This window comes from Penaeus chinensis, chromosome 18 (genome assembly GCF_019202785.1).
Source record: "Penaeus chinensis breed Huanghai No. 1 chromosome 18, ASM1920278v2, whole genome shotgun sequence".
Lineage (NCBI taxonomy): Eukaryota > Metazoa > Arthropoda > Malacostraca > Decapoda > Penaeidae > Penaeus > Penaeus chinensis.
This window is the reverse complement of record NC_061836.1, coordinates 29,606,581-29,618,327: the sequence shown is the minus strand read 5'-3', so window position 1 is coordinate 29,618,327 and position 11,747 is coordinate 29,606,581. Positions and strand designations below refer to the sequence as shown.

Below are 11,747 nucleotides of genomic sequence, written 5' to 3'. Positions count from 1 at the left end.
TCCTTGTAAAGTCTTTAATACAAATGTAAAAAATGGCAGAAACAATAATTATGACAGGACAAAATGGGTAGTAGGTCTTCGGGTTGGGTGGGTAGGGACTGGGGTGAAATGTATGGTCGGGTTTAGGAATCTGCACAACTTAAATAAAGAACAAGAACAAAAAACTCTTATTACCATTTACATCACCCACTTGTAGACATTTGCATATGGCTTTGCAAAGATCCTGTACACTTCAATTCTAGTTTGTTTTTGTTTTTTTGCAAATCACACATAAAATAAGGAAATTATGTGTAACGTATGATTTGTATCAAAAACAGTTTAGCAGTGAACACTTAGCAAACATTCTTTTTCAGTAAAGAAAATAATCCAACCAAACTTTCGCATCACATTTTCCTTCATTTGCACACACTTTCAACCATTCACAATGATTATCATGTCTAAATTACTTGAAAATACTTTTCCACACCACATCTTTTTCAGACAAATACTAAATCATTAGACTTTTGAAGGCATATAAATAACAACAACTGAAAAAATGAGGATAACAACAAATTTCTTTACCACTGCCTTTTAAAAACAGACAATTGTAATACTAACGTGACAGGTTAAAAGAAGACACATACTTTTATTTCCCTCTGAATGAAGAAAACAAAAAAATGAATAAATATATAAATAAAAAGACCAAAAAATCGTGATGGTAGTAAAATGAAACGGAATTTCGTTACGAATTTCACAACTCTGACATACCATGACAAATGGTATCCACTGGGATTTCAAATGTGTGAGGATAATATGTATGCCCAGAGACAGAGATAGAGACGGAGATGAAGACAAAGAGGAAAATAACCTACCTAATGCTAAAAGTGACCTCCACAAGTCACCCTAATATTTACAAGTTTCTACATATATTACACAGTTCTCAAGCATTGACATGCATTTTACAGTATTCACATGCGAGTCACTTTTATCTTACAGTTTCATTTTTAAGCAATTGATTCAAAGGGACACTGAAGTGCTTCAGACACAAGGACTTCGGGAGTGATATGCCTCTAGCTAAGATTGTCATGAGTCAGACTATGATCATGTAAACAATGATCACTCCAGCATTTTTCATCATCACTCCTATATATATGTATATATATAACAATGATCACTCGTATGGTTCTTCCTTGTGCTACCGTGAGGTTATATGCAAGTATGGATCTATGGCTTATGATTTTCTGTCGGAACCTAGGGATTTAGGCAGAGGCGGCATGATGAAATAAATACGATATATATATATGAGGTTGAACCTATCTAAAATACTGAGTGGTTTTTACCCATTCATCTTTTCTCATGTTTTGTCTTTGAGTTCACAAATATTCCTTGGGTAGGTGTGATATCATTAAAATGCAAAACAGTGACATGACGTAGTAACTTGAGCCTTTGGCTTTGATTATATATACTTTTTTTGTTATTTTCTTGACCAATGTAGCTCGTCATTAAATACACAATATGTCACACATTTCTTCCGCTTCATGTATTGCTTGCCCATTCTTTATACAACTCGATAAACACGGCGGCAAAAGTCTTCAGTAATTAGCACTTATATGCTCCACTGGAAAAAAAATATCCATGGCTGCCATATGCTAGTTGGAAGTACACATATATATACACATAACATCGAGTTTTGGGCTCATGAAGCTTTTGCAGAGTTGGGCATTAGATTTATGATATTATTAATATTTACAGGGACACTGTTAGATCACACAGAAGACTTACAGCCTAGCAGTGTACATGTACAATACGTAGCCATTTTGGAAGTTTTGGGGAGGCATTGGTATCGACCAGCACATTGTAGTTTGTACATAAATAACTTAAATACCATTAGTAACACTAAGCAACAAAATGAAATTCCTATGAAAGAAGGGAAACAAGCCTGAACACTAGTCACATTAAATATAACACTAATGAAACTATTAGCCTATCAAATGTCTCAAAAAACAGTTTAAATCCTTTGACTAAACAAATAAACATAGCCTACTTAAGTGATGGCCCCAGAACCATTTCTGTGTCAGACAAGATCCTGTATCAGTAAAGCTCTGGACTTTTTCATGAAGACGTAGAGGGGAAATGATAAAGACGTACTGCTACAGAAATGGCCACGACCATCACTTAAAGATCAAACACACTAACTGAGACCTAAAAACAATCATGCCATAGGGCACTGTGGCGCCTTACACACTACACACATCTATGTACAACTTGGAAATCTACAGCCTAGAAAGAGACTTTTTTTTGTCCTTGGACATGAGATCATACATAACACACTGGACCTTTTGAAGATATGGCAAGACAGCAAACAAAAACAACCATCTACATAGGCCACGGCTGTGTTTGCTACATAAGAATATGGAGGTAGATCACTAAAGTGCATTATCGTCGGAAAGTAACTTTGACGAGAGAGGCAGCACTACAGTAGCACACAGTATTTCCGACTACATGTCTCCATCAATAGCCACTCCTGCTATACATTGGTGAGTATAACTTGTGAAGAGATAAGTAATTATGACCCTCAGGCAGAGGTGATCCACCACTGAAAGCTCGCTGGCCATCATATATACAGAACAGAGAGCTTTTCTGTAGCCACACCCAAGAGCCAAAAACATTTAACCACATCACAATTTAAATTATTAGCATGCGGGGAAAGGTTTTTCTAGTATTTCCAACACATCAATAGTTGCTTCCTTTTTTTCCTAAAACAAGCTTTTCACTAACACTTGCACTGAAGGCAAGTGTACTTAGAATATTCTTGATATCCAATTCCAGTTGTTAAGACATAATTTAATATGGATATGCTTTTGAAAATCAATTTAATCTGAATTTTTTGTTTGACCAGTTACCTCTTCCAGGGGTATCTGAACCAATTTCTGTATCCTCGGCCCGCATTCTATTGCAGGATAGAGACAGAGAGAAGCCTGACGATATAGGCTTTGATCACAATAAACAAATGCTTAGGCTCTTTTTTTTTTTTTTTATCTTTTCTCTTTTGGTTATCAGTTATGACTGACTATTCTGAAGTCTCTGAGTCGCACCAACAGATGTTGAGGATGAGTCCCGTGACGTGAGCCTGAGCATTTTAGAGAGTTTGTGAACTTTGCCTTAGTTTGTACTGGAGTCCCTGACGGCGCCAACTCCGCGTGATATGGGCATAAGAGGTGGGATTCCACTTAGCATAGTATCACACTGTCTACTGGGTTTATTTGCAGCTTTGGTATTGGTACAAAGTGCTCACCCATTTGTTTCTCACTAATCTTTGGTATAAATACACAGTACTTGCAGAAGCAAATTGAATAAATAATATACACAGTATTAAAAATAAAATGAGGATTATAGTATTTTTAGCACACGTTATTGAAATTCCACATACCTTTTGAATAAGATCAATGACTTTTTCTGCCAGTTAATGAGCTTGTACATGCGACATTATGAGCTATTACACAGTAGTACAGAAACTTAGGAGTGGGTCTTTAGCTTATTTGCAATGTAACGTAAGTGAATCTGTAAACCACTTCATGACGGTTAACAATAAGAAAATATGGACTTGCGGCACATGAAACATGCCTAATTTAAAAATCAAACTCACAAATATACATACTTCTAATACATAGGATTATACTCAGTTTATATCACCAATACACTGCAGGTAATAAGCCAATGCCCCGAGTAGTTAACGTTCTTGGCAGCACTCATCATCATCACTTTCTTAACGGCTACAGATTTGGCTTTGAGGTTTTTTTAGGATGGATGTCAAGATGACACTAATGACTTTTCTGATCAATGGGAAGAACTTAATGCTTTACTGTAGCATTTTCTGCAGTGTCGCTGATACTGATTCACTAAACATCAGCCAAAGCGTTCTCGCACTAAACACATCAACTTTTTCTTTCCCTTATATGCTACTTTCATATTTTCAATTAATTGTGCAAATTGAATGTGTCCATCATGAGCAAGCATGAATGTTTCATGGGCTTTAGTCAAAAAGTCAATGAAGTCTTGGTAATGTCTTGGGGAAATATGAGTGAGGCGGGAATTTGTGGTGTTTATATAGGCCAAGATGGTAGCTTCTAATAGACCCCGTAGAGGTGCTTTATCAAATGCCAGGGGTTTTATAGGTCGTCGCTTAGAATCTGGACAGGCCATGCCTGGTGCAGAGAGGGAACATCGTCGTAGCACATCAGAGAGGACTGTGGCACACTGGACATTCTTAATAAGCACCGGTAGAAGCTGAGATAGTTCCGCACGTCCCAAGGAATGTGCTAACGCGACAGCCCAGTGAATGTCATTGATAGCTGGATGAGTATCCTGGTTATATGCCAGGTGAACACTCTGCATGGCGAGCATGGCAAGAGTATATGCCCGATGTGGATACCCCCGGTGTTCCATATACCGAGCAATTGTGAAGAGTTGCGAGGAGGTCATGGTATGGGCTGCAGCATCAACAACAACTTGATAAGCTGTTTCAAATGATACTGGGTCACTCTCACATAAGGTCAAGGCATTAAGGGCACAATTTGGTGGATCCTGAAAGAAAAAAAACAAGTCAGTATAAAACAATCATAATAGTAATAATAAATCAGCATTCACTGGTCTATTCTACAATTAAGAGACAGTTTCATAAAAGTAAAAATTCTTGGTGAATAATTTACCTTTGTGGCACATTGCAACGCTAAAGATCTTGCACAAGCAGCAAGCTCATCTTGTTTGCTCCGATCCAGCTGTAGGCGCATGACAGTAGTGTGGCTCATAATAGTTGACGCCACTGCACCTGTTGCTTCGGTTGGAGTGAAGAGAGTAAACCAGTTCTGCATGATGGAGATGAGAGCTGACACTCCCACTTCCGTTGCACATGTCACAAGCCATCTGACCATCTCTCGCCGCCTCCAGTTGAGTGACGTTAAGGTCATTCTCATAACCTGTGAGAGAAATGCATTACTAATTTTGCCCCTTTTCATTTTTTAAATCCTTAGGTTAATAAGTGAGTAATTCTCTTCAATATTATGAAATATAAATCAGTAACCATGACAATAACAACTCACCTGAAGCCCTAGTTCTAATGCAGCATTCAGAAGGAGTGAGTTCCTCTGACCTTCTCCAGGAAGACCAAGCCTGAAAGCATCTTGGGCAAGCTTGAAGAGATGCGACGAACTGTGGATGTTCCTTAAGGCAGCATCCAAAACAGATCGTAACCGCATCATATCATCTGGAAACAGAAACACTGGAATATTTAATCATAAATACAGATAAATAACTAAAGAATGCAATGTTCAAAGTCTCATAGAGACATGTATACATGTGAACAATTTCAATTCAATTTTAAAATGTTCAGAACATCCAAAACATACACATAAATTTTAACCTTCCACTACATTGTGGGGGAGACACTTACTCTTGGCTGCATTTATCATGGTACAAGCGAGAGCACATTGCTGCGTCTCAATGTGACCCAGGGTGAACCACCGTGGGTACCTGGACAGCACCAAGGAAGACACATTACCATTTACTGGGTCATCGACATCATCATGATCTTCTAAAATTGGTAGTCTGGAAGTAAAGAGATCAATTAGTGCACAAATATTGACAATTGCTGTTATGAGGTTGTAAAAATATGTGGCTAGATGTACAATAAATCAGCAATTTTAAAACAAAATTGTGATCTTAATTCTAATTTATGAAAACACATTTTGCAAAATACAAACTGTATTACAAATTACTGAGTACTGTGCTCAATACACTCAAAGATGGAACCTGACAAATACTGGAATTACTGTCCTTAAATAAACTGTAGTCACATACCTAATTGCTCTTAATGCCAGCTGATATGCCAGGTCTGGATCATGTGGCAGTAGAGATGAAAATAGGAACTTTGTAAAGGTATGCATGGGCACACTCTCAGGATGAATGCCTTCTCCAAGTCCGGAGAAAGGTCCACCTTCCAAGAGTAGTCTGGCCTGCCGACGTAGAACCGCCAATAAAGGAGAATCAAGATTGAGTTCTTGAAGCTTCAATATCATTTTCTCCTCTTGTTTACATGCCTTCTCTTGGGCATAAAGGCCAGGAGGCATAGCACGTTGTTGGCCCAGACCAATGAGTGCTGCTTCGAGGGCCAAGGTAAGGTAGGATTCCCAGGGATCACTGGAGCCTGGGATGGGAACATGACGATACCTAAGAGGAGCCAGGTTTGTTGCATCTTCATTTGCTACACCAAGCCAATCTGTTGGAGGGGAAGCTTGTTAATTACACTCCTTGACTTTTAAAAAATAATGCCTATCATGCTTTTTTTCAAGTTTTAACATATAATACAGCTTCATTGACAATTCTGGTGGAAAGGAGGTCAAAAAGCTTTATCATATGAAAATAAGAAATATAATAAATATGTGAACTTGTTACAGAGATGATCACAGTATAGTGAAGAGAGAGAAAATTTCACTATATAATATAATCATAACCACAGAATAATACAGGTGAATAAATGCACACTTGATTTACTCTCCAATTATTCAAAGTTGAACTGAGAAAAATTCTGTTACATAATAAATTCCATGAACTGAGCCTAATATAACTGCAAAATCTTTTTATATAATCTCTTATGATCCTTATCTGGCTGAAGAATCTTCATACATTTCTATTAAGCTTTGGAATAAAAGTTAGTGAACTGAAATTGGAGGATTAAGAAAATAATCATATACCTCTGAGAAATAACATGCTTGACAAAATTATCCTCCTAAATTCTTTGATCTCTAGCAAACACATACTATCAAATCAGAGAGTCATTTTTCAGTATCAACAGCAAAGGATCCATTATCAAGATCAAGAAATACTTTATTTGTTAAAACATGAAATCTCCAGCTGAAAGAAATGTATAGCCCAAAACCTTTCCTACCAAGAGACATTCAGTTACGCAGAAACTCACCACTATGGTACTGAAACCTAGGAAGATCTTCAGGCAAGAGTGAAGCTTCAGCTAGAGTATCGAAAAGGCAGGTTATGGGGTCCAGAGGATGTCCTACCCAGCCCTCAAGAGCTCCGGGACCTAAAGATCTACACGCTCTGGACGCTGAACACCTTGGTAGCATCTCCTCCCTCTTGCTTCCCCACCAAAGATACGCTTCTCTTTGCGCTTGCTTCAGGGTTCGGACAACTGCCACTGCGAGTCTTAGTGCTTCTGAGGTGTAGCCGTGAGATCGCAGTGCATCCACCCGGGAACAAGCAACTGGGACTGGTTCTGTTATGTGAGAAAAACAATGTACAATATAATATTTACAATAAATACAAAATGACCAATATCAGAAGCCACTAAATACTGAACTGTATATTATCTGATCTCAAGTGCTTGAAATGAACAAATCAAACCTAACACTAAGCTCCTGTATCTATGCTTCTCATCTTACCATGCCATAGAGGTTGTCCATGTTCATTATAATAGGAGGAGGAATGTTGGTTTGTCCTTAACACCGGAGTTTCACCAGCAAGAATAGTCGCTAGGTGATTATCTTCCCAGGACATATTGCAAGCATCTATTGCCCGATGAAATATAGTTCGAGGTGGGGCCGATATCCTGCGACGTTTGTGTCTCCTGCAAGAAAAATAAACACATGACATATCTACTAAACTATCACTATCAGCATCACTGAAAAGAACATATATATCCACTTCATAATCATATATCATACTCATTACACATGAAAGTCTGTCAGCCTGAAAACAAGTAATAAAAATTAAGCAACACCTACCTGTGTGATGATCTTCTATCTCTGTCTCGGATATCTCTCTGGTTGTAATGGAGGTGGTTGTTGTGCTGACGATGATTGTGCTCTCTGTTATTACCGTTATTGCCTTCTCTAGTAGGATCTCTTCGTCTGTGTTCACTGTCGTCATCACTCGACTCTTCATCCGAACTGAGGTAGTAGGCTGCTGAACGATTCTGCAATACGGAAACATCTAATTAAAACTAGTCCTATATGCTTGGCTAATGGAAACAGCACAGTATTGATTAAATTACCTAAACCAGAATACTGGTCAGTTTTATGCACATGGTGGTGTATCTGAAATTACATAATATATAGAAAAAGAGTAGAATTTTCTAAACAAATATGAAACCCCAAGAATAATATTAATTTCAGACATTCTTTTCACAGGGATCAAAAGCACTCAAACCTACACCATCCATGGGTCACAAAAGACACAGTCAACATTGAGATTTCAACAAACCCTGTCATTATTATCCTGATGTCTGTGGTCAGGGTCCTCAAGGGGACAAACATCTGTGTTTGCCCACTGCTCCAACATTCTCTGCCACTGCTGCTTCTCGATCTTTCCACTGTGTGGGGCCAACACAACGCATACCCATAATGCAGCTGGAAGATAAAATTATGGATTACCACATGTTTACAGCTCTACAAGTGATAATCTGGTGCAAAACGTCAAATCTGCTTCGCACTGCCAATATTTACAATATTTACTAGTAAATGATATGAAAAGGAAAAGTCTATAGAAATATTACTGTACATCATTCAAATACTAACATATGAAAAACATGAAATATATTGCCTATTCTTCCAAGATCTTCTAAACTTTATCATTTTAGAAATTAATTGTTTCAGTTTTTCTTTCCCATAAACCTTTCAACAGAATTGATGATTACAAGCAACATATAAGCATTCCAACTTACCTATGTGATCCCAGTGTTGCCGGCACTTGTCTGTCATTGGAGTTCCTTGAGACTTCCACAGCAAAAGTCTAGGGTCATTAAGGAACTGTTCAGTGATCATTGTGAGCATCTTAGCACCATTACTGTCTCTCGCACGGACCATCTCCCGCACCTGTGGGGATCACATTGCATTAGCATTGCCAAAATTCCCTCTGCTTATAAAAGATACATCTGCTTTATTGTTGATGGAGATGAGGCTACAAAAACACTCCTCCCTCTGTTCAATAATGTATGTAATATCACAGGAGCAAGAGAATATGGACTACAATACATTAACATTTATAAATACACTCTATCCATTTACAGACCTGATCTCCATATATATATTTTTTTTCTTTAAATGAATACATTCAGAACTTTCAAATTCGACAAATCTGAAAATCATGACAAGAGAAAACCAATCCTGCCTCAAAGAGAGAGAGAGAAAAAAAAAAAAGTCAGCCATGAGGCAACCGTGTCTAAAACAGCAGATCCACTAACCTTTGTAAACATGAAGTAGAGCTGCTTATTAGCATTGTAGTAGCCTCCCTGTGTTAGGTACTGGCCCACTTGTTCCTTGACCTGCTCGGCGTCCAAGTGCCAGCAATGTTCCTCCTCGGCGCTCCCTCCTGCTGTCGGGTCCGGAGCTCCTGCAAAGGCGTGGGAGGGTTAGAGGTCTCCTGAAGAAGGATGTTGAGTTGGGGACTAAATACAACATTGAAAATTAGCAAAGGACTGTGAGATATTCGGTTCCACATTCGGATTTCTGTGTGTCTGTCTGTGGCCTTGCTTATTATTAGCAAAGTCATTCTTATACATTAGGTTAGAAAAAACATCGTGCGCGCACATATACGTGCACAAGAACACATGAACACATGAACACATGAACACATGAACACACACACACACACACACACACACACACACACACACACACACACACACACACACACACTCACACATCAATGCGCGTGTGCGTGCATGTGTGTGTGAGTGTGTGTGTGTGTGTGTGTGTGTGTGTGTGTGTGTGTGTGTGTGTGTGTGTGTGTGTGTGTGTGTGTGTGTGTGTGTGTGTGTGTGTGTGATACAATGCTCTCACCGATGCCTCAAATATCGTCCGGTGCTAGTAACCTCTCGAGTCCTACCAGATAAGAGGAAGAAAAACTGGAGAAAGGCGTTACAAGGCTTGCAACATTGCTGACAACGATTGAAAGCCACGCGAGGAGAAATTTTTGTGAAGGTAATAAGCTATTTAGTAAATGTTGGGCGTGGAAGATTCTGGAACTCGTTTAAGTGCTTAGTTTTCGTTGTTCTCGGTGTTATTTTGATTTGGACAAGAACAAGTTTGATGCATATTTATAAATATGTACAGTTTCGACTAGAACTCGCGCTTAAAAATAGACATTATGTCTACAAACGCAGAAGAGTTTACACAACCTCTCTCTCTCTCTCTCTCTCTCTCTCTCTCTCTCTCTCTCTCTCTCTCTCTCTCTCTCTCTCTCTCTCTCTCTCTCTCTCTCTCTCTCTCTCTCTCTCTTCCTTCCTCCCTTCTTCTTCCCTCCATCCCTCTCTTTCTCAAACACACACACACACACACACACACACACACACACACACACACACACACACACACACACACACACACACACACACACACACACCATCACGCACGGACGCACACGCATAATGCCGTATCTTATATATGCAACACAAAACACCACGATCCATAAAGATGATAAGCCCTGCTATCATACAAACTATTCAGGTTATTCAACGAGAACATCTAATTATACACGCACAAAAAAAATATCCTCACTCCAAAATGTACATAAAGTATCATCATCATCATCATCCCAAAAAAATGGCGTCCTCCCTTTTGGTTTGGGCTCTGAAACCTGCCATTTGGCATTCAAATTCGCCCTTACGTCCAAAATCCCCTTGATCAAATTCAGTCCCACATGAGCCCCGGCCCCTGAGCGAGCGTTCTCCACCCCCCTGAACCGGAGCCCCTGAGCGAGCGTGAGAAGTCCCGCGGTGCCCGTTTTCCTTGCGAGGGGAGATTACGTTTTCTGAGAGGGAGGGGGAGGGGGGGACTCAACAGAGGTATAATAGGCCTCGGGAGACGAGAGGGGAACTGGTGATGCAGGGGGATTTACTCTCCCTCCCACTCCATGATGGAACAAATACATTGCCGACTCACACAAACCAGAAGGATTTGTTATGTTGGCGAGGGCTGGGAGTTGTGTTACGCGTAATTGGAACAAGGGAACGAGGTGCCAAAGCGCCCCCCCCCCCCCCACACCCCCCACCGTCCAAAAAAGAGGACGTCAGAACTGATTATTCAAGAAGTTGGCGGAGCGGCCGCGCCATGGCACCCAGCGCCCAGGGATTCCAGGTTTTGAAGAACCTGCCAGAACTTCCCCCATACTTCGCGCTAAGGGCCGACAAAGAAAATGGGAACGGAAGACCGGCGCAATACACTGCTTAGGCAGAAATTGAGAGTGAAAAATGAGAGAGGAAGAGGAACGGGGAATGAGCTTTAGTGTGGAAGATGTGTACATAATGTGCATAAACAGTGGTGTATAAAAATACGAGCACGCAGTGTGGGTGTGTGTGTATGTGTGCTGACGTTGTTTACATACATATATACATGTACAGAGGAGCACAACGGGAGGGAAAGAGAAGTGTGTGTGTGTGTGTGTGTGTGTGTGTGTGTGTGTGTGTGTGTGTGTGTGTGTGTGTGTGTGTGTGTGTGTGTGTGTGTGTGTGTGTGTGAGGGAGAGAGGGGGAGAGAGGGGGAGAGAGAGGGAGGAGGGAGAAAGGGAGGGAGGGAGGGAGGGAGGAGGAGGGAGGGAGGGAGGGAGAGGGAGGGAGAAAGAGAGAGAGAGAGAGAGAGAGAGAGAGAGAGAGAGAGAGAGAGAGAGAGAGAGAGAGAGAGAGAGAGAGAGAGAGAGAGAGAGAGAGAGAGAGAGAGAGAGAGAGAGAGAGACAGAGAAAGCGAGCGACGGTATTCGAGAGC

General features: G+C 40.3%; 1 protein-coding gene across 2 annotated transcripts in view; it reads right to left on the bottom strand.

The window, feature by feature from the left end:
• LOC125034511 (zinc finger SWIM domain-containing protein 4-like) overlaps window positions 1-11,747 on the bottom strand; it is a 199,167-nt gene continuing 187,420 nt past the window's right edge. Inside the window, exons 5-15 of one of the 2 annotated variants that reach the window (XM_047626347.1) lie at window positions 9,230-9,378; window positions 8,711-8,861; window positions 8,251-8,396; window positions 7,773-7,963; window positions 7,431-7,615; window positions 6,953-7,264; window positions 5,836-6,253; window positions 5,429-5,583; window positions 5,079-5,257; window positions 4,689-4,955; window positions 1-4,563 (exon numbers count right to left, since the gene is read on the bottom strand). In XM_047626347.1, the coding sequence (XP_047482303.1) occupies window positions 3,886-4,563; window positions 4,689-4,955; window positions 5,079-5,257; window positions 5,429-5,583; window positions 5,836-6,253; window positions 6,953-7,264; window positions 7,431-7,615; window positions 7,773-7,963; window positions 8,251-8,396; window positions 8,711-8,861; window positions 9,230-9,378 (2,831 nt within the window). In that variant the 3' untranslated portion in view covers window positions 1-3,885. The remainder of the gene's footprint in view (window positions 4,564-4,688; window positions 4,956-5,078; window positions 5,258-5,428; window positions 5,584-5,835; window positions 6,254-6,952; window positions 7,265-7,430; window positions 7,616-7,772; window positions 7,964-8,250; window positions 8,397-8,710; window positions 8,862-9,229; window positions 9,379-11,747) is intronic. The other variant, XM_047626348.1, reaches the window with a different exon arrangement.